The sequence below is a fragment of the Callorhinus ursinus genome, unplaced genomic scaffold (genome assembly GCF_003265705.2).
Source record: "Callorhinus ursinus isolate GAN/ISIS: 27379988/994484 unplaced genomic scaffold, GSC_fseal_2.0 scaffold6, whole genome shotgun sequence".
Taxonomy (NCBI): domain Eukaryota; kingdom Metazoa; phylum Chordata; class Mammalia; order Carnivora; family Otariidae; genus Callorhinus; species Callorhinus ursinus.
The window spans coordinates 54,297,998-54,323,317 of record NW_027397068.1 but is presented as its reverse complement, the minus strand read 5'-3'; the positions used below and the strand labels follow the sequence as shown (position 1 = coordinate 54,323,317).

The 25,320-nt window shown below is 39.9% G+C and overlaps 1 protein-coding gene across 4 annotated transcripts in view; it reads left to right on the top strand.

Moving 5' to 3' along the window:
- Window positions 1-25,320, top strand: part of NHSL1 (NHS like 1) — a 128,010-nt gene that overhangs the window by 51,578 nt on the left and 51,112 nt on the right. For 3 of the 4 annotated variants that reach the window (XM_025861249.2, XM_073894000.1, XM_073894001.1), the window contains exon 2: window positions 11,772-11,924. In XM_025861249.2, the coding sequence (XP_025717034.1) occupies window positions 11,772-11,924 (153 nt within the window). Of the gene's footprint in view, window positions 1-8,489; window positions 9,029-11,771; window positions 11,925-25,320 lie in introns of those variants that run through there. The other variant, XM_025861258.2, reaches the window with a different exon arrangement.

The window sequence follows — 25,320 nt, the reverse complement described above, 5'->3', positions numbered from 1 at the left end:
CGTCAGCAGTCCTGCCCCACCAGCCTTTTCCCAGTGAGGGCAGAGGCAGATGGGAGCTTGGATGCTGGATAGCTCCATGATGTGCTGCAGGTCCCTTATTTTGTAAAATAAGAAAGACTGGATGGGATGCTCTTTGGGACCGTCTTCAGTTCTGTCTAGGAAAATAGGAAATCTCCCCTTTTCAACTTGCCCTTGCCATATCACTGCTCACCGTGACTTCCAGCCTCACAGCCCCTTTCCTTCACAGAGCCCTCCACCGTCAGCCCCACCTCGTGCCCATCATCTCGGGCCAGTCTCCAGATTGTCCCATGTCCTGAATTAGAGGGACATTGCATCCTTCCAGCCCTGCAGGCAGGACTGAATTTTCATGCTGTGTCAGCCGGGCTCCCTTTGTGCTTTGGACTTTTGATTGGGGTTTCTTTTTTTCATAGCATGTTTTCTGTCTGCCTCGCCTTTCATTTGTTCAGCATTTGTCACATGAATATTGTGGCTTTACTAAACTAGTCACAGTGATAGCAGACGTTTTGAAATTGACCGAGCAGATGGTAGCAGTGGTTTTAGACTAAATTATTAACTAGGATCCACAGCAGAAGCCTTTAGCTGCAACACGTGCAGAGTAAAGGGTGTTTCTAGCATCAGAATTAACTGGTCGAGTGAATGCCAGATCAGGTTCCTTCTAAAGGACTGATACATTACCATCTCCTCAGGTTTCCCCTTCTACACCAGCCACCGCCCTTCACCAGATATTGATGGAGAGATTTCCATCTGCCTTGTTTTCAATATGCCATATGATTCATCATTAAAGATTAATTCAGAAGCAGGAGGAAGAAAAGATCATTGTACCGCAGAAGTTCTAGAACGTTGGGGATTTTTAACATACCTTTATGAAATAACATAACTCAAGGGACAATTAATATAATTCTTCATGAGCGTCTGTCATCAGACACGTGTTTTCATTCCGGGACAGTATTTCTACAGCATTACCTTGTAGACTGTGTGTGTGTGTGTGTGTGTGTGTGTGTGTGTGTGTGTGTGTGTGTGTGTGTGTGTGTTTAACCTCCTTATGCAACCGTAGAAAGCACAAGATCAAAATCACACCCAGGGTATAACTGAAATTTCCCCACTTGTCTGTAAAAGGCCTTTCTTTATAACTGGTTTATCTAAAACTAGTATCCTATCCAGGATATGCATCTGATTGTGATGGTCCTCAAATCTCCTTTAATTTGGCATATTCCTTATTATTATTGTTATTATTATTATTATTCGACTTACCAGAGAGGCCAGACCAGCAAAATGTTCCACTTTTAGTTTGATGGTTTTCATTTTTTCCTCTAACTCTTGTATTCCATGTAAACTGGAAAAATTTAACTTGTCAACAGTGTTTAACTTGATTTTACCATAGGTGATGCTTATCCTTGGTATTTCATCACATCAGGGGCCACATGATATTGCTTGTCCCATTAGGGTCTCCTGGATTAGGAAGATGGCAAGCTGGTCCTTCCACTGTGCAGTTGCTCTAATATTCCTCTTATATGGCAGCTCTGCAGCAATGGAACCTAAAATTGACAAGTGAATCAAAGAAGTTTTGAATGTGTGAGGTCTTAGACTGTTGAGAGAGGAGTAGTAGAAATTTAGAGGGAAGATGCCTGATGGGAAAAAATAAGAGATCCTTTAGTCACATGTAACCAACTCACCTTTTTGGGTTGATTCTATTCAGTTAAATGCCTAACAGCCAGAACCTTTAGTCAATTCAATTTGTTTTGAGTAATATAAAGTATATTTTTTCATCTGTGTGTGAAATCCTTATGGCTGTTTTTTTTATATCATAAATTACAATTGTATCAACAAATGAATTATACTGTAGATTTTTTAAAAGTCCTTTACTTGTGAAATTTTATCTCCCTGAAATTCAACTTTATCTCTGGGAATCTTGAATTTTATCTGACAGCCCTATTTTTTAAAGTTACTCTCTTATTTACATTTATTGATTGTATCAGTTCATCTGCCTGTGTTACTTGCTTTGCAGCTTCAATAATGATTGTTATTTTGATAGATAAAAATTACAAACCGTATATAATTGCCCTCAATGTGAAAGTGTTTCTAGAAACATGAGACACAATTCTTATCTCCAAAAGTTAGAGTTGTGGGAAGACTTTGTTTCTTAATAAGCAGGAGGATAGGACTAAGCTATCTCTAAGTTTATTACTAAAGCATTATTATGAATGTTTAAGTAGATTATGTTGCTTGTTAATTTTTGTTAATTTTTTTAACGCTGAGATGTGGGACTCCGCAGGACGCTGAGATCGTGGCCTGAGCCAAAGGCAGACGCTTAACTGGCTGAGCCACCCAGGCGCCCCTAAATATTTCTAAAATCTCTTACTATTAAGTGTACACTTTATTTTATAGGCCCAGGGGCCTTCTGTTGGATACTTTCTGCTATGATATTTTCCAGGGCCCCCACTCTAAGAAGTACAAGAATGCTTGGGTGTGTCTCTGGATTTAAAAATTGTATTTCAAGTATTCCAACCATGTGTAAAGATAACAAGGACACCTAAATTAACTTAGTCACGTACAATCTTTTATTTCAGATGTTAAGCTTGATTTTTAAAAATAGCCTAAAACAAATTAACAGTCAGTAAAAGTCCTGTTTATAGATAAGGCTGGGCTGAGAACTTTCGTATTTTGAAGAGGTAAAATTCCTTTGAGAAGAACTTAAAATTATCTTTTGGTACATGGCCCTGACCAGAGCTCCATTATATCTGATTTTTGTTTCCCTTCCCTTCTTCCAGCTTAGACCACAGTGATCTTTACTGATTATCTATACCATTTTCAGTTGACCAAGGATTCAAATTTCGTGTGATTCAAAATGTGTACATTATATGGCATCATATCTGCATATAACTCTTGTGGACAGTATTTGGAAGGCAGCTATGCTCACCACTATACCACCAACGCAGACTCTTGTGGACAGTATTTGAAAATGTTCCTTTTTAGTAAATACTGTTTAACAGAGTCTGTGAAAGTTTTTTGGATTCAACATAAAGACTTTTAATGCCCCAGCCACCCCCAATGCACAGAGGAGGGCCTGAAGTTTTGTCTAGGTGGAGATGGGGCCGTGGGGGAAGAGGGGCTAGAAGCCTTATCTGTGAGTCCTGGGAGCCTTAGCCCTGCTCTTAAGAAGCTCTCAGGTTTAAACATATAATCTTTTGTCCTTAGTAAAAATAATAAGGTATTTTAAGCTTGTACTCAAGACGACGTGGGTGTTAATGGAGTCATTTATTAAACAGCTAGGGTTTAATTTTAAATTTTTATACCTTAAGTGTATAATGGTTCCTGAAGTTACAGACTTAAATACAGGCTGATAAGACCAAGGTAGTTGTAGAAAAATGGCCCTGAGAGAGAACTGATTCAGGCCTCCTCACCTCTGGCATGCATTGCTACACCAGCTCCCAGCTTCTCTTTCTGCCCTGGTCAAGTCCACTCACATCCACTGCTCCCCTTGCACTAGTGCTCTCTTGGAAATGTGACACTGGCCTTACAGCTTTCCCTTTTTAACTCCATCAGTGACTCCCTGGCCCACCAATGAAAACCCACCCCCTTATGGGAAGCAAGGGCCTTTGGGGTCTGGCCCTGCCTCTCTCCACCTCCCTAGCCGCCTTTCCCCACATCACCCCCCTCCTTCAGGATAAGCTTATCCTGAACCTCCGTGTGACCGTGACTGTGTTTTATCTAAGAGTTCTCTCTTCCACTCTGTACTCCAAATGGGGTGGGTGCCCTTTGCCATCTTTTCCATTAATATCATGGTCTTATCTCTCTCCCTGTGCTTGTTCATTACTTTATTATTCTTATCTCTTTGGGTGTGTTGCTCCATTGGACTCTGACCTTCCTAAGGTCAGGAACCAAGGAACCAAGTTTGATTTACTTTTAACCTGGATGTCGGGGGAGTTAATAAGTTCTCGATGTAAAATTTCTGAGTGGTTGAATGCAAATGCATAGTTACAGTTAAAATTTTTAGACTGTGTATTACTTTGCAAAATATTTCTTTAACTCTTTGCTAATATGTTATATACCTACTCCTGGAAAGTAATCAGATCACTGTAGAAATACTCAGATGATTCCTAGAAGAAAAATTTTAAATGCTGGTCAGAAATGAAGATTTCATTTCAGTGAAAGACTAAGCAGAAAGAAATGTTGGAACTTTATAAGGATGCAAATATTTATACAGTAGTAGTGGTAATAGAATTCTCAACCAGGATAAGCCACCAGGATTGTTCAAGTGATGAAGAGCATATTTTTCTGTATAATATTTGGCAGTATTTTTAGAGAACATGATTCTCAAATATATTTATGTGTCCTAATAGGGACTATTTTATAAGATGTATTGACTTGAATGTACTAACTAAAGATATATTTTCCCAGCTTAATATGTGCTAGTGAAAGAGAAATCAGCTTAAGATTCTCATCTTAGCTCCTACATTGCATTAGCTTTTAGATCTCCGTTTTCTCATTTTTTTTTAAAGATTTTATTTATTCATGAGAGACAGAGAGAGAGAGAGAGAAGCAGAGGGAGAAGCAGACTCCCAAGGAGCAGGGAGCCCGATGCGGGACTTGATCCCAGGACCCCGGGATCATGACCTGAGCCGAAGGCAGACGCTTAACCATCTGAGCCACCCAGGCGCCCATCCGTCTTCTCATTTTTGACTGAAGATGAGATCTACCTGTCTGGTTCATTGAAAAATTGACTATAATAGCCCTTATAGAAATGAGGAAGTTCTTGATAAGCAGCTAGGGTTTGGGCTGAAAGCAGATTGGCTTAAATTAGACATCCAGCGTGAGATAATGTGAAATTTAAGTAGAGGTTAGCAATATGGATCTGGAGGACAGACAAATGAAAGACAATAGTGGGAGAGGAAGATTGAGCAGAGCGTTTAAAAGTAGTAGCATAATCCATGGATCATCAGTCTTTTTCCCTAAAGGTCTGGATAGTAAATAGCTTCAACTTTACAAGCCATACGGTCTTTGGTGAACACAGCCCCAGAGCAGCCATAGACAATAGATAAACTAGTGGTGTAGTGGTGTTCCATTACAACTTTATTATTGGGCACCAGAATTGGAATTTCATAGAATTTTCACATCATGAAATATTATTCTTTAAATTTTTTTTCAACTATTTAAAAAGGGGTCGGCTAATTTTGGCCGAGGGGCTGTAATTTCCTGACTCCTGCTTTTCTCCAGTAAAAAATCATGAAGGTTTTAATGAGTAAATAGCACAGGACAAATGTTTAAGGACAGGCTCTTTGAAGCTTGTTAAGAGTTTGTTAGAACCCAGAGAAGGAATAGTCGGATGTAGGAAAGGAACAGGTGTTATACAGTGTTGATGAAAAGCTCCAGAACTGGGTCATTAGTGGTATATAATTAAAGATAATTACAAGAGGAGAGAGAAGATGACCATTGGTACGAGTTAGAGGGGCACTGGTGACCACTGGAAATTTTTTGTAAATAAATAGAGAGAATTTTAGGCGGTAGAAAAGATAATGTATAGCCGGTGGAACTGATAGGTTTAGAGCAATCTTTCATGGAGCTGGTAACTTAACTCTGAGGCAAGTAAAAACATTGAGGTCTGCAAAGTTTATTTCCTTTCTGTGAAAGCATGACTGACCCTTCATTAAGCTTAGGGCTGCTTAGCTATGTCTTAAGATTTCACTCATCTGTGTAACAAATATATATGCTTACCACATACCAGATACTGTTCTAAGGACTTTATCAATAATAACTCCTTAAATTCTCATGATAACCTTGCAACATAAATACTTTTATTGTCTCAATTTTACAGATGAGAAAAGCAAGGTATAGAGAGGTCGCTCCTCTAGTAAGTGACTAATATCCTGGGTGGGATGGCTCCAGTATTGGGCTTTTCATTCCTACCTGCCCTTTACTGTCAAATTTTCCATGTCGGGGCACCTGGGTGGTTCAGTCGGTTAAGCATCGGCCTTTGGCTCAGGTTATGATCTCCAGGTCCTGGGATCGAGCACCACGCCCACGCCATGCTCCCAGGTCAAGGGGGAGTCTGCCTCTCCTCCCTCTGCGCCTCCCCTTGCTGGTGCTCTCTCTGTCTCTCTCTCAAATGAATAAATAAAATCTTAAAACAATTTCTTTTCCATGTCTAGATATTTGAACTTTGTTTTTCTGCTGTTAATAGGGCTGAAGTTGGAAGAGGCAGTACCATGGATTTATATATTCTCCGTTGAATGTATAAATGGAGCAATTAAAAGGTATTAGACACTTCTATAAAAACCTGGCTCTTCAATAAACTATGACACTGAGGCCATGCAAATTATAAGCCTGTTCTCATGCTGATGTGCAGGCTATAAAGTAAGAGATGATAAAATTATTGGGGGAAATCTTTATAATTAATAAGCTCTTTCAGAACATAAGCTGATGTGTCATGTGGTAAATACCATAATTTATTTGGCTAGCATCTGAAGATCTGGACTTGAGGGGGGCAGCATGGAATGATGCATAGAGGACAATGTACCCTGGATGCTGGGATGGAAGCCTACTTTCTACTCCTAGCCTCACCACTGACTGGTGTGCAACCAAATAGTGGTATCATCTAGACACAACTATGGCCACTTACTAAACAATATCAAGTGAGGAAGGAAATTCCTCCATGTGTGACTCCTAATATGGTTCGTTTGCTTAGAGCACTCCTCTGACTAGTCCTAGTGGACTGGAGTGTCTCACACACATTCCCCATCCCTGGTGATCATATCCCCTCTTTAAATGAGAGCCAATGGATTCACTGTAGATTTTTGTTTTATTGCCATCTCCTCCTCAAGGTTTTTACTCTCATCTCGCCTTCTCAATGAGGTCTACCCTGACTCCTATTTAATACTGCAACGTGGCCACTTCCCCAGCCCTAAAATCTTTTTTATCGTATTCAGACTTTTCTTCTGTCCATTCACTACCACCTTCTAACATGCCATACAATTGTAGTTTACTGTCAAATCATATAAGCCCCATGAGGGCAGGGATGTCACTGATGTACCCAAGATGCGTGGCACTTAGTATGTATGTGCTCAGTATTTACCTTTTGAATGAATGGTTGGATGCCGTTGTTGTCTACATTAAAAGCTACATGTTATTTCCAACCCCACGTATGTGGAGTGACATTGTGGGTTGCATTTCTCCAAAACTTGGGTGTTGTGAATCTGAGAGCTTTTGTCTAGAAGCCCACCCGCTACTACCTGTCTCTCATGCAGTGAGACTGAGATGCGGCTCTTGAAGCAGAGCGTGGTCACTCTTGCTTATAAATGTGTTTTCCTAAGGGGAATTTCGCTTGCCAATTTAAGGCAGCTATATAATTTAACTTTGGAGTCATTTCTCATTTGAGTCGTTTCTTGTTTGCCATCTGGCCATGTAATTACTTTTAAGTAAAACTATGTACAGGAGGAAAGCACAAATTGGAAATCTGTGATAATGTGGATGGTGAGATGATAATACGTGTGTGTTTTATTTTTTTTGCTTTGCTTTGCTTTTGCTGTTGTTCAAAAAATACAATTAAGGGAGAGGGGAACATTTGAGGAGGAATCATTGAGATCTTTCCCTAGAGGGAGCCCCTTATATAAATTTTCTTCTTTGAGAGTTTTTGTTATAAACTAAATGTTTTGAATTAGTGGATTATTGCATTTTTCCATTCATTTATAAGTCTGGCCCTAAGCTATGAAACAAGAGGTTTCCAAAGCTGTTCTGTCTCCAAAGCTGTTCTGCCATGAAAGGGACCTGGGCAGAGGTGTGGGCATCATTCTTTTCCTTGGTCCGTTTTCTTAAGTGTTTTCCAATCTGTATTATTTTCCTTTTTGTTCCCAGTCCCTTTAGCCTGGAAGTTATTTTCCTCGTGCCAGCCTAGGTGTATTATTATTTCTGAATCTTCCCTTTCACTTTGCTTCCCCAGTTCTTGGAGGTTAATTGCAAATGGACAAAGGAACCAGAACCCAGTACTGTATATTCAAGTTCAAGAGAAACCTAAATAATGTTTGTTTGGAATTACTGTCCTCCCTCATGGGTAGAGGCGGGTGTGTGTGTGTGTGTGTGTGTGTGTGTGTGTGTGTGTGTGTGTGTGATTTTTTAAACCAGGTGCTTAGATAATTAAATTTAAAATACAGATTTAAATTATTAGGGTACAATTGCAATGCTGATGATCAGTCACTGGCAACAAACAAACGAACAAATAAACTACTGGGTGAGAAGACAGGAGGTACTAATTTGCATGAAAATGCAACCAAGTCATCTCGTACAGCTCCGAGGAGATTCTGTTGTAAAGTTTTACTGCTTGTAAACGTTCCTTTTGGTGTGGGAGGCAGGGCCTGGGGGCGTGGTGGGGGAAACAATAGTTTGGCTCTCCAACCCCCCATCCCCAAATCAGTTCAAATGCCTGAATTAATCGGAGAGTCAAAGAATCAAAACAGACTCACTGTAAGTCTTGTGGGCTCCAGTAAACAGATCTGGATGTACCTAGTAGCCTGGAGAAAATGGGGAATACATTTGCTTCACCTTGGCTTGCGTAAAGGAAGATCTGCACTCTTTTCATTGAGAGGAGAAACTTCTGATCTGTTGGAGAGAAAGTGAATAAATGAGCACCGAGGCAGAAAGACTGATGTGGCTATCATGCAAATAAGAACTGTGATTGGCTTTCTCTTTCTTTCTGTACACTTGTCACTGCAGCTCTCAGCCTTAAAGATTAGGTTTCAGTGGGAACTTTTCAAGTTCAAGGACTGTTAATGGCTTGTAACTGCCTGACAATAAACTCAACCTCAACATTACATCAGCTCCACCGGCAGACGTCTAAGGATTTGAGACTGGAGGAAGAAAGTTAGAATCTGGAGCAGAAGGATACAGCTTACCACCTGCCTGATGGGCTGAGCTTTTAATGTGATTTAAATTTCTAAGTCCTATGTAGGCATCCTGGAAATGGTGGTCTTCATTAATGCAAAGATCAAGTCTTTAATTAAACTTTTTAAGAAAAAAAGTAAGTAATTTCTCCTCCCCTTCCCCCTTGATGGTGTGTGTGTGTGTGTGTGTGTGTGTGTGTGTGTGTGTGTGTGTGTGTTTTGTACTACTACATCTTTTTGAGTGATGGCATTAGAATGTGAAACAACATAATTAGCACAAGTTAAACTCCGTTCTCTACTAAGTTCAAATACCTCAGACTTTTATAACTCTAGGGCAGAATTATGTGATTTTAGCATGTCTTATTTATTTATGGTTGGGATTTTAGGTGAACCACTTCTTCTGTGCTTCTCAAAAGCCCTTTGAAAAAAAGTGGGGTATTTACCTTATGTCCTCCTTGATGTATGTTTTTTTGATTCTTTGGCTTACTGTGCAGGGAGGCTGTGTGTGATCTCTCATGTAATTTTGCTGGCGATGATCCTCTGAAACTCCCTGGAACTCTGTTATGTATTTCAGAGCTCTGGGACAAACTCTGTCTAGACTGATCAGTCACTGTAAAGTGCACAGAGTTTGTGGCATGGCCTCATTGTGTACTGACCATTGGTGTACTGTGTCTGTTTAATCCAGATCCTTCTTCATTCTCTGCAGAGTACAAAGTTTACAAATACATGGTTTTGTTTTTACATAGCTGTTGGCTTAATTTAGTTTAGCTTTTGGACCAGTGATTTAAACTAGATAAATGTGGATGGGTATGAGCACTGGTAAGAGAGACATTGGAGAAAACAACAAAGAACAGCCCTCTGGGCTCATTTTCTCCGGCTCGGTCGAAAGCTGTCTTTGGATGGACTGATTAAAATCTGCCCTGCAAGAATGAGATGCTCCAGAGAAGAGACGACTGTTCTTTCTTAGGAGCCATTTGGTAGCTGTACAGTGGGGCCGATGGTGTGATGGATTTGATTTGTAATTGGCAAATAGGAAGTTTCACTTTTCAATAGTTTACAGCTATGAAGTGTGGTAATTCGGTCTTCCAAATAAATGCACATCAGCACAAAACATTGCAATTAATCATGGCTACTCTTTGGGGGACATATGGTGAGTTCCGCCCTGTGCAAGCTTCTCAGGCACGTAAATAAGGGCTACATACATCCTCTCTTTGTGGATTTTATGTATTAAGATTGATAATTACATGCACCATGCAAAACATTTGTTCTACAAGAGGTTACCTGAAATACCAGGTGCCCAATTTACATGCTGCTTTTGTCAAACATTAAAAGCAGAAAGCACACAGACATTTCTGTTTTTAGCTTGATGTCTAGTTCGCAATGTTTATTTTCCCATTTAGCAACTTACGGAGAAGGTGGGATGATTTGAGAAGTGAATTATTTGGAGATGAGGCTTACAGAATTTAGTCACTGTAGAAAAGATGGGCTATGGGGGAGTGCTAACCTGTGACTCAGGTTCCCAGGAGCACAAAGAAGGCCAAGTTCCCCTTCAGCAATAGGTCTAAAGGCAGGGGCTCTGTTCGATTAATTTCACTGCTCCTGCCACAATCATGCTTTACATATATTAGCTCATTTGATCTTTGTTAACAGCTCTATAATACGTTGCAGTTAGGTACACTGAATTAATTTGAAATATGTTCAAATAGAAAGTTCAATAGTTGAGGGATGCTTGTTCATTTTATTTTGAGAGTCTGTTTTATAGTTTCGTTTCTAGGGACGTACGATGTTGTTCAAATGTGTATGCTCAGTGTGCACTCTCTAGCATGTCAGAGTCATGGAAGACTTGGGGACTCAATTCTAGGATCTGCTGGTTTTACTTGTCATCCCCAGGAAATGCTTCAGCACGGGGGTTTTTCTCTTAAACTTCCCCAGTCTTTCCCTACATCCGGCTTATAAACAGCAGATATATAGAAAGGGTTAAAAATTGTCGATGGTTATATTTGTTGCTGTCAGCTTCATGTTGGGCTCCACTGGTACCCCCAACTCGTCTGTATTTCAGGAAAAAACAAAATAGACACAGAGATCCCAAGCCCTAGGGGGATCAAGGAAAACTACAATGGAGATTTAGGCTACCTTTCATGATTACCTGTTGTTTCCCCTCTGGTGTACTCTTTTGTATTGGGAAAACTCAGTTGAATTGGATTATGTTGGGAAGGGTCAATTGCATTGGAATTTTTAAAAATATTTTTTAATATAATAGTATTCCATAAACAAAAAATACTCCATGAAAGCAGGAAATGTGGAGAAAATTTTGTAGCACAAATTGTTTTCTACTTCTATTGGATATGCTATTTAAATATATTTCATTGAATGTGCTTAATTTTTTTTTTTAATTGAGTTTATTACAGTGATGTTTGCCTTAGAGGGGAAAGATTTGGTCTCCACCTCTTGGTAGGAGATTTGTTTCTGTCTTGACAATCTAACATTTACTGTTGCAATGACATTGTACAATTGGATGAATATTCATTGTGGCAGAGTTAAGTAGGAATTGGAGGTCTCTATCAATTTTCTTAATTGTTTTCTAACTTCGGAGTAGAGGGAGGGCCCAAAATGCTGGGAAGCAGTTAACTGAGGAAACAATCCTACCAAAACATTGTGGGGGCTGATGGACGGTTTCAGCTTTTTCTTTAGAGACAAAACACTGTGGGAAGGACCCCTGGAGCCTAAGATTAAACCTTATTCAGAATTTGCTCCATTCCCCGTTTGTTGGCCCTTACCCCATGGATGTGTTAGGCACCAAGAATCCATTTTGATGGAAAGAATTTGGAGCCATTGAAGCTTACTTTGACACCAGCATTTACTCTGCCTTTCTTTCTACAGCTGTCTCCAACCTCGATGAGGAGAGTAGATGGACGGTCCACTACACTGCTCCGTGGCACCAGCAGGAGAATGTGTTCCTTCCCACCACAAGACCACCCTGTGTAGAGGACCTGCACCGCCAAGCCAAGCTTAACCTCAAATCAGTATTGAGGGGTAAGATTGCATCCTGCAAGCTTGCCGTTCTTGGATTACTGACTGTTAGAATGGAAAGCACAAATGTGATTGCGATTTGTAAAAGAAGATCTTTATATTTATAATGAACACATAGTATGCTGTTTTTTTGTTTTTTTTGTTTTTTTTTTTTTTAACAAGAGATCCTAACTAACTTCCAGCCTAATACATGCCTAATAGGTTCTGGTCTCTGTAGAAACCTGCCAGTTTACAGACATGCAAATCTGTCCTCACAGAGCCCACCCCTGCTTAGAAACTCTTCAGCATGTTCAAACCACCAGTACTAATGTAATCCAAATAAACCCCTGCTGACATGCGGCATTTTGCTACTGCCTTTTTTAAACCATTGTAGGTATTCAGGGCAAATTTGTTAAAGCTAATACTTTATAATGGTTTGTTCTGTTTAGTTCAAGTTGGGTGGACAGGGGACCTATATATAGACTTTGAAAGAGTTGAAAATGGTTTGTTTTATCAGGAGTTGGGCAGCACCCAACTGCTCTCCTATAAAGTGTAGGTTCTGCAACAGATGGGCAGAATACATGGTGGTCAGTAGGAAATATAGGAAGAGTATCCTCCTATATCTAGTTTAAAAGTTTCCTTTTTACTTCAATTTACTGTGGATGTTAAGAAGTGTAAATATATGGCAAGGAAAGGGCTTCTTAAAAGTGGTAAAGAAGTTCTTTAAAAGAGGAAGGAATGTCTTTTAAGATTCAGAGACTTTTTCCTTAAAAAAGCAAACTAATGTTCTTATTCTACTAGATGCTGCTGCCTCTACCAGTTTTCTCCTCCCAGGCAATATTTGGGACATCGTTTTATTTAAAAAGTGCTTGTTGTTGGGGCGCCTGGCTGGCTCAGTCAGAGGATCATGTGACTCTTGATCTCAGGGTCTTGAGTTCAAGCCCCACGTTGGGTGTAGACATCACTTAAAAAAAACAAAAACTTAAAAAGTACTTGTTGTTTTGTTATTTATCGGAAATTGAAATTTAATTTAACTGGGTGTCCTGCATCTTATCTAATTGTGAAAGACTTAAATCTAGAAGAAATCTGTTATTGATTCAAGGAAAACCCAGCATGAGGACCCCAACTAATATTTATTAAACACTTGTCTATATGCCAGATTCAGTTCTAAGCCCATTACTTGTATTATATCGTTTAATCCCCACAATAATCCTGTTTACTATTATTATGCAAATTTTCTAGGTGGTGAAACAGACGCACAGATCAGAAACTTCTGAGATCTCCAAGTTAGTTAATGGTAGAACCAGGATTTAAACATGGACAGTCGGAGGCTTCCGAGCCCTTATTCTTAACTGCTACATTATATTGCCTTTAACATTTGTTGGAAATCTTTTATTCTGGCAGAAGTGCAGGCTACAAAGGCTGGATCTTGGCTCTCATGGAATTTCTACGTATTTCTACAGTAAAAATCACAATGTGAAAAATTCTCGAGAGATGTGCCAAAAATTGCTGTATAGGAGTTAGAGAAAGCAGATAATTTCTGCTTTGAAAAAGAAGGAATAACTATCAGTAGACTCACAATAGATTTGGTATTCTGAACAGAACTATACAAACATTTAAATGATAGTCTTATTTTGTCTTCCCTGTAATGCTTAGATTATCTCATGTATCTTACAGTATCTCATATCCTACAGTCTTGGCTTTGGACTGTCCAGAGCTGAGGTTATTGGGTCCCCCTTTTCATGTAGCCTGCCTAAGCTATATATTTAGTGACCATAAGCTTAAATGAAAAGAATTGCATTAGTTGGGCTCTTCTGTATGGCATTAGTACTTGGACCTTTGTTGCCTTCATGATGTACCTAAATCCAACTAAAATTTCTTCTACGTCCGTTTCTTACCTAGCGATTTATCTTCAGTACATTTCAACCAAGAGCTTCTCTCCTTATAGCTCACCTTCTTCCACCAAATAATTAATAAGAATATTAAATGGCACAGTTCCCAGGACAAACCCCAGAGGCAGTGCCATTGTTAACATTTCTCTCTGAGCTATGAACAACAGAGCTCTGCATGGTCTGGCTTGTAGAGAATGCTGTCAGGAAGGTACGTGTGAGTTTGAGTATTCAGGCCTGGCTGTTTTTTGATCACTCTCCAGGAAATTGTGCTTCACTGCCTCTTTCATGTATTTGCAAGTATCAGATCAGAGCTTCTCTTTTCTTCCCTGAGAAAATTGAACATCTATATATAGATTTTTCTGATTTTATTTTCCTTTTGATTATTCAGTAGATCCATGTGAAATATCATCACCACTGGTTTTGCCTACACTTGAATTTTATTTTGAGAAGGTAAATGCTTTAGCAGTTGCTCTCATGTCCTAAAATGCCTCATTGAAGGGATTTACTATTAATAAGTTAATAACTTTGGAAAGTTCTTGGAGCTCAACTTTTGAAGTCTGGATTTAAATACTCCTGAAGAGATTTTTAGATAAATAATAACTTTTAAAACAGAAATTAAGGAAGATGAAATGAGAAAGAGCATCTGAGTCGTTTTCCACTTCATTTATTTATTTTTAATCACATGCACAGAACTTCACATCCCACACTTGCCATACACCATGTTCGCAACCTGAGTTAATAAACACAAGTGCAGAGCATTTATTACCTCATTATCAGTGAAGACTAAAAAGAAAAAATTCAGTCCCTGAATATATGGCACTATTAAGGTATGATGTTATATAAAGGTATCAGTTTAAGTTAATTTGCCCTCAATGTTATTTGCTTAAAAATATAGAAAGGTAGCTAGTTATTCACAATGAGTAATCTGTTCTGTTCCTTCTCTTTTTACTGTGACCTTATCCATAATTTTAAGGAAGGAATACTGTTCTTTAATGTTAAATAGGTGGTGTTTTTTCATAATCATTAAATGCTCATCGTGTAAGTTCTTCTGTCAGGTTTTAGGGGAGCTCATCTGTCCTCTTGAGGATCATAAAATATGGAGGGAAATGATACAATGAGTACTAGTTAAATTAATAACTAAGTGTTGTAAACATTTGCTTATTAAAGTAATGCAGAAGTGCTTAAGGTCAGTAGAGTGAGGAAGGCATGGGTTTACTAAAAAATGTTTTTATGAAAAAGCTAAGTTTGAGTTAGCACATAAAGACAGATAATAGACTCAATTTAATAAGCATTTGAGCATCAGTTCTGTACTATGTCAAGAGTTTTTTGTTGTTTGTTTGCTTTTGTTTTCTTGGGGGGCGGATACCAGGAGTTTTTAAATGAACTAATAAAAGTTCATGGTCCCTAACTTTAAAGAGCTGAGCTTGCTACTTTGTGTCAAGATTGAAGTAAAAAGACAATGGTGTAATGGAGATGTGTATGATGTATAGTGGGCAGGTAGAGAGCTCAGTCAGCTGGAAAAGAAAAGCATTGGGAGACCCCCCCCACTTGCCCATGCTCTCATCCCTTCATTAAAGAGGAGGTGGGCACCGTGTGGCATATGGAATGCCTGCAGCAGGGGTCTTTTATGTGCAAGGCTACACTATTCTGGTCCAGGTAGAGCAGAGATCTTTTGTATTTGTTGTTGGCTAATGTCTGGAGAATTTGATAGAATTTGGTGACCATGCTCTTAGACCAAATGACTTGATTTTGTTGATGTAGGTGCTGATTTACTGCTAATGACAATACAAACATGTACCTAGATTTAGAAATAGTATTTTGATATTTTGCTCAACAGGACATCTGGCTGGCAGTGAATAGTTAATTTCTGAAGATGGATCCCATTATCTTTTAACTGAATTTCCTGAAGAATTCTGCCCTTTTAATCTCCATAGTTGTTTGAGCCATTCATGAACTTCATCTGAGTTAGATGTGATGATGGGTAACCTTTATCTAACTAAATACCTATCTAGATAATTTTTAGCATTAGTCAAAGGGCCACATTAAATGGGAAAAGGGAAGTTGAGGGATGGGGGTGGGCACAGTTAGGCTGAATGAAAGGTTCAGATTTTATTTCTTCAGAACTGTAGACCTCATTCGACAATGATGAGCATATTGAAGGCTGAAATAAAGATATGTTATTTTCAAGGTTCCCTTCCCCAAAAGCCCAACCTGGGAGAGAAAAACACAATTTCTCACAGTATATTTAACAGGCAATTTAGTTACTGTGTCCATGTCCACTCCTGCCAGAATTAGTTCACAGAGCATCTGTTGTATCGAAAATGTTCTCTAGTCACAGCTATCCTTCCTGAAGAAATACATTTTAGCAGGTCAGCCCGCTCTCTGGCTCTAGAATTAGAAGTGTGAACACAGGGAGGAATGGTGAATCTGGCCTGTGTTAATTCACAGTCAGTGCGTTATATTTATTACAGGAATTGAGGATTTACAATGTGAAGAAATGACTGTTTCTACCAACCGGTTAAAAACAGCAGTTTTTGTGTGTGTGTGTGCATGTATGCTCACCAACCTGTTTGATGCTGGAGAATGGTATACCTTTCTTAAAATTATGGACAAGGTTTCCAAGTAGTTTCAGCCAGGTTCCTTTGACGGTTCCTGACATACTGACTTTATCTAAGGGTCACTGCATCTACCTTTTATGTCAAGAAGGCTCCTAGTTCACCGTTGGCTTAGACAGATAAGTCTGTTCTGGGGAAGGTTGCAGGATTCTCTCTGGATTTGATGAGGTGACTTGGCTACCTTATCTATCTGCCTTGGGCACATGGGTCCTGTGGTTTTGGCTGTAGATGCTCCTCTTGGGGGTCCTGTGGCACTTTTCACAGGACTGTTTGGGAGATGCCTTTGTAGGTATGACCTTGTGGATGTTGACCGAGAGCTCTCTCTCCTGGAATGATCTATCTGCAAACTGCCTCGGATATACTCGAGATGAACATCTGCTTTGCCCACCTGTGCTAAAACATTGAATTCTTTTTCTTTTTCGTCACTTTTTAAAAATTATGATATATAACACAGATACCTAAGACATTGTACATTTTAATAAGTAATTATAAAGCAGATATCAATAGAACCATTATCCTGGTCAAAAAGTAGAATATGACCTAAACTCCAGAAACCTCTTGTTCTTGCTTAGAGCATGGGTCACATCTGGGTTCAAATCCTGCCTGTTATGTACTAGGTATCTATGATTTGAGTTTAATTTTGAGTTTTATTTCTTCGACAATTTGACCTTGTTTTCTCATCTGTAAAATAAAGATTATTATATCTGTGTTCATGGGAATAAAATGAACCTACTTTTGTAAAGTATCGCAAAGTGCCTGCCCCTTAAATTGGAAGCAGTGTTTGTGAAGGGAAGGGTGCATTTTAATTTAAGTTCAATGGAATAGAGATACGATTTTATAATCTCAGCCCTCTTTTCCAAATGGCTATTCTGATTTAGCTGATGCTTTCCCTTCTACCCGTTATGCTCCAGAGATATGCTGTGGGGAGGAAGGAGAGAGGAACAGAACCAGAAACATCAGATGACAAGGATAGCCACAGACACTTGACAGGTTCATTTCATCCACATAAGCAAGGTGACTTTTTCCTCCCACCCACCATCAACCTCTGAAAGAGCCTAGATTGCTAGAGCTGGAAGGGACCTCCTCCCACATCCTCTGATTAATAAACCCTCTTTTCATTTTGTAGATAAGTAAACCAAGGCCCACGGAAATGAAGGGATTAGTTTATAGCTACTTTGCCATTGATAGATGACCAGGTCGGGATTTGAAATCAGATTTCTTGTTCAGCCCACACCTGTCTGTTTCGATCTCAGATCCTGAGGGCAGAGGAGATGCTTTGATGCTTTGATGCCTGCCATTAACTTTAAGAAAGGTCATAGGGACAGGGCCTCCCTGGAATCTAAAGGCCCAGGGCAGGTTTGGTTTTGTTAGCCTTTTCACTTAGGGAATGCAGATTAGCTTGTGGATGCCTAAAGGTGGGGCTTCACTTTTGCTCTGGAAATCCCTTCACTCAGTCTTGATGTCATTGAAACTCTAGTAGGTTATAAGAGAATAAAGGAGGGAAGCCACATCATGGGACATCGGGTGTGTCAAGTATCTGTAACTGTCGTTTCATTCTAATGGTATTTGGTGTATATTTTTAGGATTATAATAGGTCATTAGTACCTCAGTGGAGTTTAGGCACAGATTTTTAGAAGGGATAAGGGACAGAGAAAGGGACCAATGGTTTAGCGCTCTTTGCCTGGTCGTTACTTGTGCTCTTCCTGAAGAATCCTTAGGTAAAATTGAAATGTAGGAGGAGAAGGCGAAGTATCACTGTCTAAAGGAAGGTAAATATTTTATAAGTAAGAAATGTTTAATTAGACTCATTCATACAGAATTTTAACTTAGTTTCTAGTTTAAATAAAAATAGGTCTAGAATCTAGAATTCAGGTGGGGAAAAAGCCACTCAACAGGCATAGGGAAGATACTGTCTCATCTTTCCTAGAACATAGCAACATTGACATTTTGTTCATTTGTCATTAACTAGTCAAGAAAATGAGGTGCGAGGCCAGAATTTTGATTCCAGTGCCACCAGTAGCCTGTGGGATGTTGGAAAATCATATCCCATTTTTGTCCTTGGTTTCCTGCTCTGGAAAACAATTGAGGATGTCTGAGTTCCCTTCTGAGCTCAAAATTCTGATTGACCCCTCAGTACTTAAGCTGAGTAAGGGTGACACATGTGAAGTTTTTTTGACACCAGGATAGAACTTACTGCTAAGCGTATGTCCTGACAAACTGGGTTATCTACAATCTAAGTTTGTATTGACATAAAATTTTTCTAAGTGCATCCTGCAGGTAAAGCACTGGGCTGGATATTGTGGCTGAGTCAAAGAGGAATGATGTCGCTGCTTTCCCCAGACACTTAAAGCTGGCCAGAGAGATAAGATGTCTGTGTGAGTAACAAGGTTGATGAGAGTGGTATCACTGAGCCGCACCCCTGCCCCTGGGTGTTATCTTTAAACATAAATCTGATTATGCCTCTCCTTTGTTAAAAATTCCCTAAGAGCTCCTCTCACACAGCTCCTTAGCATCTAAGAACCTTCTTGATCTGCTCCGTTTGTCTGGCCTCATGCCTCCTACCCCACCACCCATGCTCTTACTTGTGCCTTCACCTGTAGGGATAAAGCCTTTGCACTGGAATGCTAGCTTGTCTTGTTCTCCCTTTCTCCGTTGCGTGTCCTGGTCTCGTCCTTCTTCCTACTGTATCATAATCTCTTACACCTGACCAACACCCATTTCCCTGGAAGAGTCATCTTGTGGGTGTCTGAGAACCCCACGAGGTTTTCCTGGACTTTCCAGGGCGGACTCGGGCACGCCTTCTATACTTTCCCATACATTCCCACAAAACCTTACAGGCCTCCATTAAACTGCTTAGTCTGTGCTTTGTAATTGTGTTTACTCGTTTATCTCCCTGGACAGCAAGACCGTCGGGAGCAGGACCTTGTCGTTTGTGCGACCCCAGCACACAGTCTGGTGCTTAACTTAATTATGTTGACTTTTCAGAGACAAATGGTCATGTTATGAAAAGCTTTTTTTCTATGTTTCGGATTTCAGTGGACTGTAAACACTGTTGTGTTTGTGGAGGTCCTGGAAAGGTCACCTAGAACTCGGGAGAGAGGTGAGGGCCGAAGCCACAGCACAAGGGGTGAAAATGCAGGAATGAGGAGATGGAGGGTGGCAAGAGTGCAGGGTTGAGCCTGGAAGGCCTTATTTTAGGGGCTGGGAAGGAGAAGTTGGCAAAAGAATAGTTGGGGAAGAAAGTCAGGCCGGGCAGTTGTCATGAGGCTTGCAGATGGCAAGAGGGTCTGAAGAAAAGCTACCAAACTGGTCATTAGGCCGCCATTGGTGACCTTCAAAAGAGGAGTTTCAGGAAGGCTTCGGATGTAAGAAGCCAGATTTCATGAGAGAAGAATTATTTTTATAAGCAGAAAAATAATACAAGTAATATTTTGAGAAACCAGGAAGTAGAATAAACTGATGTCAGCAAAACAAAGAGAAAGGGGAAAGTATTTTGAGGTGTGGCAAGATAGAGGTAATATTACTACTTGTTTTAAAAAAACTAGAGCCAATTAAAACATGTTTTAGACAAAAGGAGCCCATGAGGAGGGGGAAAGATCACAGATACAAAGAGAAAATGGGGAGGAAGTTCCCTGAAGAGGCAGGAAGCAGTAGGTAGGGAACTCAGGGGTGCAGGTGGAGGGCAGGTTTCCACCTGTGTCTCATAGAGAATTGGGAGAAGTTTTGAGATGGAACAAAAGAAATGGTAAAGTTGTTCATAGATGATGTCAGAGGCTTAACAGAGATGTGGCCCCCACGCTATTGCTATGGCTTTGGTAAGGAGAATGACTTCATTTGGTGCTCTTGTTCAGTGCTTGTGAATTTAATTAGGTTGACTTTTCAAAGACAAGTGTTCGTGTTATATGTTATTAAAAGTTTTTTTTTTTATGTTTGGTATTTCATTTCTTTTGGAATTTTTGTCCTTAAGGAAAATTGCCCAACCTGATGAAACAATGGATCAAATTCTCTCTTGAGGAAAGAGAAGAGCAAAGACAAAAATGAGGAATTAACAGAATGGAAATGACAGACAAAAGAGATTGTTTAACGTCTCTTGTTGGATTTGAGGGCTCAGGAAATTTTTTATAGTACTATCCCGAGTGCGGTAAGGCTGAAAGAGTAGTTCACCCATGAGCGGGAGGTCTGATGCAAGAGCAAGGGAAAGTGAACAGTCATTGCTTTTTCACTACGTTAAGAGACATGTTGCCTTTTTTTTTAATGGTAAGCAACACACAAAAGATAGAATAGCAAAGACAGTCATTTAAATGATCCAGGTCTTAACAGGGCACTAGGGATTGTTTCAACAAAAGGCTTTTTGTTTTGTTTTTGTGTCCACAGCTAGTCTGCTGTTCCAGCAATTCTATTTTAATTCCTGATAAAGTGAGTAACTTGAGTGGCCTCTATATTTCACTCAGTGCAGCATAAAAATGCTACATTGAAGGTACTGTGGATAAGGTTTGTTATCACTCTCTGTACAACTGAAGTCTCTGGTGTTGGTTTAGAATCTTTGCAGCTATTTGATATTGAGTAACCTTGGTGATGCTCCACTATGGCCAGTGATAGGGCTTTCTCATTCTAAAGTGAAATGAGATCACCTCCCATTTGGCTGCGCTCTGGTGCCACTCCACCAGAATTGGAAAACGCTTCACACGCTCCCATTAATCACGGGCACCAGAAAGCGTTCACCTTAATTTCAATCAGATTCAGTGCTTTGAGTCTCCTTGAATTAATTTGGGTATGTGAGGAGAAGAAGTGTTAAAAACTAGTTTTCTACAACAGCAAATCACCTTTACGAGTAAATCTTCCCATGGTTTGCAGTGAAAAATAAAGCTAACGGTTTTATCCAACTGCTTAAGTTTTAATATTTAATTCCTAGTTTTTTGGAGGTTTTTATTCCACTCTCATAGAAATTAACCATAGAGGGACGATATTAGTCAAAATGACCTTTTTAAAACCCTTCCACATAAAGGGAAATTGCCTGTGGTGTTTAATGTCAGGAGGGAGACGTTGGTCCTAGGATTGGGAGCGGGGCAGTTCTTCCCAATACATGTTTATACATTAGTCACAAATTCATTTCCTGTTTGACTTTGAGCTGATGACACAGTTAATAGTGCATTTTCTCTCTGTGGTACTTCACCTTCCCAATCCTGATCACTTTATTTCCCCAAACCCACTATGTAGATTGAAATGAGGAGTCATTTGGAATTGTGTTAAATTTTTAAGCAGATGAATTCTGCAGTCTGCTTGTCATTCATTTTCCCCCTCCCTTGGCAAAGAAACCTGTCCATTTCAAAGGCTTCCATTCCATCACTATCTTCTGTCTTCTGCCTTAATCCTACCCAAAACTTCTGGGAGCTTTCTCTGGTTCTGTCTGACCAGAAATCTTTTTTTTTTTTTTATTTTTTCTAAAGGTTTTATTTTTTTATTTTTACAGAGAGAGAGAGAGAGAGAGAGAGAGAGAGAGGGAGAGAGAGACAGCGAGAGAGGGAACACAAGCAGGGGGAGTGGGAGACGGAGAAGCAGGCTTCCCGCCCAGCAGGGAGCCCGATGTGGGGCTCGATCCCAGGACCCTGGGATCATGACCTGAGCCGAAGGCAGACGCTTAACGACTGAGCCACCCAGGCGCCCCTGTCTGACCAGAAATCTTCTGGGTGTTATCCATAATACAGTTAGTTGTAAATACTGGATTTGATCAGCTTCCCTGAAATTCTACTGAGACTAAGTTTCCTTGGATAGATAACCCTGACTGAGCACTGGACATCATCTTCTGTACCTCGTTTCCTTCCTACCTGTTTTTTCCTCATCTTTTTATTTCCTTAACATATGATTGGGGCCCCTTCCCATTGAATTCTGTATTGATGCTGGCCCCAGCCCATACTCCCAGCTGTGCTTAATAAACACTGATGACGTGGCTGGTATAGATGAGGCAGGTCATATGCCTTGGGTTTATTAAGGTGGGAAGCATGTTCAAGGATAAAGTACACAGGGCAGAGGAAAGGGACGGCACCCCGATCCTGTAATCACAGTACGCTTTCAAGTACTGATCATTCATTCACTTAACGAACTCGCTGAGCACCTGCTAGCCACCCACACAGAGTGAGATCATGCAGGGCTTAGAAACCATTAGGAGGACATTGGCTTTTACTTTCAGGGCCTGGGAAGCCGTTGGAGAGGTTTGAACTCAGGAGTGACATAGTCTGATTCATCGTTTTTTCTTTTTAAGTGGCTCAGTCGGGTTCTGTGTTAAAAGCTCACTGCAAGGGGGCCGGGGTGGAAGCAGGAGACTGGGTGGTGATGACCACGTAATCCAGGGAGAGCTGGTGCTGGCCTGGATCAGGAAGCTTCCTCCTCAGTTGGAGCTCAAGGGGAATGTTAAGTGGGATGTTAAAAGCAAGAACTCCCTGAGCATCTTAAAGGAGGCTTGACGGGCAAGGCATTTCTGCAGTAGCAAAGTTAAAGCTTTTTCTGCAACAAAATACTATTCTTCAGGAACTAAAAGTAGTACCAGAGAGAGCATTTCTCCCTTCTACATTGACCCCTACCCATAAACTAAATTCTTTCCCACCCTTGGTTTCCTGTTCTCCCCCGAAGTTATTCTGTTAGTGAGTGTGGATCATTTGTGACAGAATAAGACAGATCAATCCTCTTTTTCCCTTGGGCCTTTTGGCATTTCTCACTTGGACTATGTAGGAAATGTCAACCGATCCTAATTATATTTCCCTCTTTTCTCATACTGTGGCTCCCAGACCGGCAGCATTAGCATCACTTGGAAATTTACTAGAAATGCAGGTTCTCTGGCCCTACCCCAGACCTGCTGAATCAGGCACTCTGCAAGCGGGCCGAGCAATGGGTTCAAGAAGCCCTCCGGGTGATGCTGAGGCGCCTTAATAGGGAAAACTATGGCTCTATCAATTGTCATGTGAGCTTGTTTATCAGTCAGCTAAGCTGTAAGCCCCTTGAAAGTTGGAACGGAGTCCTTCAGCTCCACTAGCTCATTGCAAGCTAGGATTTGAACATACAACTGTTCACTCTCAGAGTTTGAGCTCTGGACTGCTGCTGTTCTTCTCTCTGGCTGTTAGCAGAAGGTGACTTAAGCAAATTGAAACTCATTCCCTTCGGGGGAGCTCCCTTTTCCTTGACACTTGGGTGACAGTTGGCATACTTTCTGATTGGCCTTCTTCCTTTCTTACCCAGTTAAGCCAGTTATTCTCTAGCACCTGGAATATTTTGTTGTACACGCACCATTAAGAGAGGAGACGTTTGCTTTCAGAACTTTAGAAGGGCTTGGGCTTAGTCATTAAAGCCATGTATTTATTCTTTATCCTTTTATGTTTTATGGTGCTTTGGGTTCTAAGTATCATTGAAGTGATGATTGGCGAAGAAGTGATCTTATGGGCCCAACTATGCATTTGTTGGAAGATAAATTTGAGTTTACTACTTCATATATAAATAATATGCTCTTATGCCATTACAAGTATTACTGTATAACCACATAAACACTTTTACTCTAAAGAGGGGAGGGGAGGAAAGAACCAGTCATTAGTCTAATATTAAACCAAAGAGCATGTTTATTTGAAATCTGTCACTTAAAATTGCTATCAAATTATCTAGGAAAATATCCATATCAATATCCAAGATCTATATTAAATTCACGGTGTCTTTAAGATTTAACACAGCTTTTCAACTCACTTGGTAGGCTACAAATAACCAAGGAACTTAAAAACATTTGAACGTGTATAATCTCTTAATTATTCCAATTTTTGATTCTTAAAAACAGTTTAAATAAATTGAAGTGCAGCTGTCTTGAAGAATTTGCAAGAAAATCCAAATGTATTTTGGGAACACCCAATATGCCTGATTGGCAAGGCAGAATCCAAACTACAGTATGAGAATGATTTTTTCCCAGTGTTGCCAAACCCAATAAATTAATGACCTTAGAAGGTAAATCCCTTCTGTTTTAAAATGCATTTTGGTTTAATTATCTTAAGAAAATAAATTCTCTGATGGTTACAAAGCGTAATATTTAAGTGCAGGAAAGTTTTCCTATGTACTTACCTGATAGTTCAAATTAAATTAGCTATATAATACCCCAAACAGCTGTTGGACTAGAATTGATTTTCTTAGCATACATGTTTATAGTCTTATGTGTTCTCAGTGCTCTATTCCTGGGAATAGATGTATAGTAGAACTGGCCTTTTACCCTGTTGTTGGTAATCTGGTGGATAAGTAACTGGGATAGAAGTTTGAAGACCTGGATCTTCCAGAAACTTTAGACCTGGGTTTCATAATCCATAAGACACAGATAGGATTTGTTCTCCTTCAGTTCCCACAGAAATACTTGAAACACAAATCAAATAATGATGGTCAAGGGCCTTCAGTTTAGAAAATAATTCATTTATTTAGTGTCAGTGGTAATGACTTTAAAAATCAGTGATCTGAAAAAAGAACTTTTTTAGACTATGGTTCATCATAGGACATTCTCACTGAAACAGCACCTTACGACCATTATTTTTATAATTAATTTTGGAAGTCGAGTCCTCCCAATTTCAATGACCTTGAATTACAGTAGGAGGATTATGAAAGATTGAGTACTGTTAAAAAGAAACCACATTCAGATTTTAAAGTATGGTACATCTGGAATGCTCTGCTGTTGTGAAATGCCAAAATTGTGCTTTTAATTTGAATGTTTCAAAATTTTCCTAGCAATTCATACCTGCACACACCCAACACTACCCATAGGACCAGAAAATGACAAAATTACCTTCTTAATTGATCCTTCTGGCTTTTACTACAGCAGCACTTGTTTCAGATTCTTCCTTCACAACAATTGTTTCAGATTCTTCCTTCATCATTCCTTCCCTTCTTTTCCACATAGTC